Genomic DNA, 6000 nt, shown 5'->3' with positions numbered 1-6000 from the left:
CGATGCTCCAGGGTAAACAGCCCCAGCCTGTTCAGCCTCTTCCTGTAGCTCAGATCCTCCAACCCTGACAACATCCTTGTAAATCTTTTCTGAACCCTTTCAAGCTTCACAACATCTTTCCGATAGGAAGGAGACCAGAGTTGCATGCAATATTCCATCTCTGGCCTAACCAACGTCCTGTACACCCCCTCAGCCTCTGGTGCGCCATGGAAAATATCCCCAGCTTAGTCAACCTTTTCCTAGAATTCAAAATCTGCAACCCTAGCAACATCCTTGTAAATACATTTTGAACGCTTTCAACTTTTCTGTAGCAGGGAGACCAGAGTACAATGCAGTACCCCAAAAGTGGCCTAACCAATGCCCTGTACAGCCACAACACGACCTCCCAAACCTGGCAACACCTTATAAAATCGAAAGCTATCTCAACACATCAGCCAACATTTCTCTCTCAACTGATACCACACAGAATGTCGATTAGTGGGTAATTCATCTTGTTCCCACATGCAAAATGGTTGTCCCATTTTTTATTTTATTCTTTCATGAGATGTGATAATCCCTGGCAAGGCCTGTCTATGTTCCTCAAACACTGATGAGCTTACAATAGGCTGGTTATGTCATCTCAGATGACAGGACATCTGGAGACCGGTAGATCAGATCAAACAAGACCATCTTATAATTCCAGATTTTTGAACGAAACTTAAATTCCTTCAGCTGCGTTTGGAACCTATGTCTCGGACCAGGGGCTTGGGGTTTCTTGATTAATTGACAAGTGACATTACCACAATGCTACCTCCCCAGTGATAGATCAACAACCGCTGCCCTTTGCTGTAATTCATTGCTCAGAAACCACAATGTTACTTTTTGGAGAACTGCGACAGGGTTCTGTAAATACAAAACTTACACAGTCACAATACCTTTTGTTTCCAGATTCACCAACCAATTGGTAGCATTAATAGCTAAAAACCTTGTCTAAAGAATATTATGTGCAGTTTTGGTCTCCTTACCAGAGGAAAGACCTGCTGACAGTGGAGATAGTTAAGTTGACCAGATTGACTCCTGGAATGGCAAAACTGCTGTATGATGGGAGAATGGTTCAGATAAGATTATATTCATTGGAGTTTAAAAGTGTGCCTGTGTGTGGGGTGGTGGTGACAGGGGGACTTCTAATTCTAACAGGACTACAAGGTAAAAACAATGACTGCAGATGCTGAAAACCAAATACTGGATTAGTGGTGCTGGAAGAGCACAGCAGTTCAGGCAGCATCCAACGAGCAGCGAAATTGATGTTTCGGGCAAAAGCCCTTCTTTTTATTCCTGATGAAGGGCTTTTGCCCGAAACGTCGATTTCGCTGCTCGTTGGATGCTGCTTGAACTGCTGTGCTCTTCCAGCACCACTAATCCAGTATTCTAACAGGACTAGACAGGGTAGAGGAAAGAAGGATATTCTTGATGATCGGGGTGTCCAGAACCAAGGGATTACAGTCTAAGGATATAGGGTAGACCATTTAGGACTGAAAGAAAAAAAATTCTTCACCCAGAGAACGGTGAGCCTGTGGAATGTTCTCCAACAGAAAGCATTTGGAGGCCAAAATGATTGATTGAAGGAAGTAGGGCTAAAGGGATCAAAGGGTATGGGGAGAAATCATAAACAGGATATGGGTTTGATGGGAAGCCATGATCACATTGCATGGTGGAGCTGGTTTAGAGGGCTGAATCACTTCCTCCTGCTCCTGTTTTCCAGGTTTCTGGGTATCTGTGCAACAATCCCCCCCCACTAACCTCAAGTGAGGAGCAAGGTCAAGCACAGCTGTGAAGCTTCTAAAGCTGAACATCAGTGTGACAGTGAAAGGGAATTTCAGTTTTAGCATGAAGTAGACACAGAGTTACTTTACACTGGACCGAGGTTAGAGCTCAGAGCTGAAAATGTGTTGCTGGAAAAGCGCTGCAGGTCAGGCAGCATCCAAGGAACAGGAGAATCGACATTTCGGGCATAAGCCCTTCTTCAGGCTTATGCCCGAAACGTCGATTCTCCTGTTCCTTGGATGCTGCCTGACCTGCAGCGCTTTTCCAGCAACACATTTTCAGCTCTGATCTCCAGCATCTGCAGTCCTCACTTTCTCCTCGAGGTTAGAGCTCACCCTCGTGTCGTTAATGCGGATAGGACATGCCAAGGATGGAGCAGCCATCACCGTTGTCAAATTGCATAAGATGCCTCCCAATTTAAATAAAAAAGACAATAGGAGCACTTTAGAAAATAGCTCTGGAGTTTTAGTTTCTCAGATCCACCGACAGTAACGTTCACCCATGGAGTATCAAATGTCAAAGACATGTCAGACCAGTTGAAACATCTGAAATAATTGACCAATGCCATAATTGTTACACATTACTGTATCGCAGATTTTGAATCATAACATTGATACAGGAGAAAATCATTTACATTACAATCCATTTACATTATAGCTCTACCTGAGTAGAGGATGCACCATGAAACTCTCTCATAGGTCATATGAATGGAGATTGTTGGGTAACAGTGGGAAGGAGCAGGGGAGAGGGGAAGCAGGAAGTGAAGAAGCTGGTTGAAAGGGAGGGAGACGTGGAAATTCAAGAGGAGGCAGGGCTTTCAGATGCAGGCCATTGGCTGTAAGATGAAAGACATGCTCTTGTACTCTAATTCCATCACAGCCAGCTCAGTCATCAGCTTGTGACCAACTTTCAGCAAAGCTTTACAGACCTCATTTGTGCCAGTCTCACCCATTCAAATAAAAACTATGTTCCAACCAGTGATACACTTGCGAAAATATGAAAAAAGCTAAAGATGGAATACATACACATTACACAAACAAACCACATAAATATCCCTTTAAATCAGAAGATTTAAAAGTACATATGGTGGGAAATGTGGGTGCAGATACAGCATCAAAATGAGTAGCCCAACATGCATGTGAGCTACGCAAAAACAAAATCACAATTCCCTTACATTTATTACAGAGCAGAGATACTACATATTGCACACTCTGCTTCAGAAAGCAAATCCATGATGTTACAAACCCAAATATTATTCTCTGCACATCCTCATTAACTGAAAGAGTCTGGATTAGTATGAAAAAGGAAGGGCAGGAGGGTGCGGGTTTGGATTGGGTTGATGGACTGAAAGAACACTAACCATTTTGTTTTAATGGTCTATCTCCTGCTACCACAGACACATTCTCCACTGTGCAATTTTCTCCAAAAGAGGGGAATCAAAAAAAAACAAGAGGCATTTCAAGATTGGTGCACAACTCTTGTAGCACAAGTATTGTTTGTAGTAAAATGGATAAGGTGGCACTGGCTGGATCTGAGTCAAGTGCCAGCTGCTTTGGTTGGTCCTTAAGCACTGATGCACAAAAAACACATCTCTGGACACACTCTGTGATACACAGCACGTGGGTACACCCGTCTGATTCTGCTGTCCTTTAGTGCTCTGCATCCATTGCATCCAAATACTTGGCTTCAATTATTCGAGGGAGGATGTAGCATCTGTGAATAAACAACAGTTTAAGAATTGTTATGGACCACACTAGTCTCCCCTCAAGCATATTATGGATATAGCCTATGCCCTAACCTTTATATATATTTTTAAAGCAGCAAGTGTAACACACTGTCCCAAATATGATTCAATTGGTCCACCACTAAGTTTTATTCAAAACCTTTTATTCTTACAGAGTTGAAATACAATAAAAAGAAGAATTGGCATAACTCTACTCAATTGAAACACTCAAGATAATGCATTATTTAATCAATAATCCTCAACTGTCCAAATATAAGCAGCATCCCATAAACACACCCTTGGCAAAGTTATTTATTATTAACATGCGCTCCCTCTCTCCAGTCCACTGGAAAGAAACAATTTGTCCCCCTTTTGACTTTTAAGAGGAAACTCCTTGAAGATTTCACTCTGGCAGCAGAGAATTCAAGCTTTCAGCTCCAGCCGCCAGCAAAAACCAACTAAAAGCAAAACTAAAGTTCTTTTGGATCTGACAGAACCAGAACCTGACCCTGCCTGAAAACTCAGACTCCTGGAGAAACTCAGGTCGGTCTGGCAGCATCCATTGAGACAGAAACAGAGTTAACCATTTTGAGTCCACTATGACTCCCCTTCAGCTTCTGCCAGACCTACGGAGCTCCTCCAGCGTTCCGTGTTTATCTCAGATTTCCAGCATCCACAGGATTTGACATTCCTGTGCTGCTCCAATTCCATAATTTTGTGCATCCTCCATTACCTTTGCCCCACTGCTATGTCTTCAGCCGCTAAGTCTCTCAGCTCTGCAATTCCCCTCAAATCTATTCCTGTTCTTTTAAAGACACCACAGTTTTTGTGTCACCAATCTGATTAGTCAAGGAAAGTACTCAATGAATGTCAGGCCACTATAAAGCTCAGGGAAACAGGAGACGTGGGTCTACGGATTCCTGAAGATAGGCAGAAGTGAGGACTGCAGATGCTGGAAACTGGGGTTTAGATTAGAGTGGTGCTGGGAAAGCACAGATTCAGGCAGCATCCAAGGAGTGGGAAAATTGACTTTTCAGGTAAAAGCCCTTCATCCTCTATTCCTGATGAAGGGCTTTTGCCCAAATCGGCGATTTTCCTGCTTCTCGGATGCTGCCTGACCTGCTGTGCTTTTCCAGCACTGCTCTAACCTAGATTCCTGAAGATGGCATGGTAGGTAAGTCGAATTAGTAAGATAGCAATGGAACATTTGCCTTTATTAGTTGCAGCATACATTAGAAGGGCAGGGAAGTTACGTTGGTACGGTGCAGGACTTTGGTTAGGATTAGTGCACTGCAATATGGCATGAACATGATTGCATTGGAGGTGGTGCACAGGAGATTCACCAGGATGGAGCACGCTGGATTCATTTCCACAGCTGAAATAAACTTGGATTATTTTCTTTGGAATGGACAAGGTTGACAGGGGGGTGGGTGGGGAAGAGGAGGAGACAGGATTGAGGTTTCTAAGATTATGAGGAGCATTGACAGGATGAATGGTGGCTCAGTGGTTAGAACTGCTGCCTCACAGCACCAGGGACCCAGGTTCGATTTCAGTCTTGGGTGACTGTGTGGAGTTTGTACATTCTCCCAGTGTCTGTGTGGGTTTCCTCTGGGTGCTCCGGTTTCCTCCCACAGTCCAAAGGATGTGCAGGTTAGGTGAATTGGCCATGCTAAATTGCCCGTAGTGTTCAGGGATGTGTAGGTTAGGTGCATTAGTCAGGAGTAAATATAGAATGATAGGGTAGGATCATGGGTCTGGGTGGGTCACTCTTCAGAGGGTCAGTGTGGACTTATTGGGCTGAAGGGCCTGTTTCCACACAATAGGGATTCAATGAATGGAAAGCCGCTATTCTTTCGGAGTTGAACGGTCATTAACAAGAGGTCATAATTTTAAAAAGTGAAAGAGAAGTGGTTTTGGAGGAAAACCATTTTTATCTCAATGGTGGAGGAGGTCTGGAACATATTACCTGGGAGAGCGATCGAGGCAGGAAACCTCACCACCTTTGAAAATTACTTGAATGAGAACTTGAAATGCCATAACATTCAAGGCTATCGGTCCAGTTTGGAAAAGTGGGACAAGTGTATGTCATCCTCGCTCTCCACTGGAGTCGTACAGGAGGACTGGAAAAAACAAATGTAATTCCTCTCTTCAAGAAAGGAAATAAGTAAACCCCCGGCAATTACAGACCAGTCAGTCTCACGTCTGTCGTCTGCAAGGTGTTAGAAAGGATTCTGAGGGATAGGATTTATGACCATCTGGAAGACCATGGTTTGATTAAATGCAGTCAACACGGCTTTGAGAGGAGCAGGTCATGCCTCACAAACCTTATCGAGTTCTTTTGCGGATGTGACTAGAAAAGTTGGTGAGGGTCGAGCTGTGGATGTGGTGTATATGGACTTCAGCAAGGCATTTGATAAGGTTCCCCATGGTAGGCTCATTCAGAAGGTCAGGAGGAATGGGATACAGGGGAGCTT

General features: G+C 43.9%; 1 protein-coding gene across 2 annotated transcripts in view; it reads right to left on the bottom strand.

Annotated features, from left to right (window-relative positions):
* Window positions 1-2266: 2266 nt before the first annotated feature.
* slc4a11 (solute carrier family 4 member 11) overlaps window positions 2267-6000 on the bottom strand; it is a 170873-nt gene continuing 167139 nt past the window's right edge. For both annotated transcript variants that reach the window (XM_072577275.1, XM_072577265.1), the window contains exon 20: window positions 2267-3516. In XM_072577275.1, the coding sequence (XP_072433376.1) occupies window positions 3453-3516 (64 nt within the window). In that variant the 3' untranslated portion in view covers window positions 2267-3452. The remainder of the gene's footprint in view (window positions 3517-6000) is intronic.

The sequence above is a fragment of the Chiloscyllium punctatum genome, chromosome 1, assembly GCF_047496795.1.
Source record: "Chiloscyllium punctatum isolate Juve2018m chromosome 1, sChiPun1.3, whole genome shotgun sequence".
Taxonomy (NCBI): domain Eukaryota; kingdom Metazoa; phylum Chordata; class Chondrichthyes; order Orectolobiformes; family Hemiscylliidae; genus Chiloscyllium; species Chiloscyllium punctatum.
This window is presented reverse-complemented; position numbering and strand designations above follow the sequence as displayed.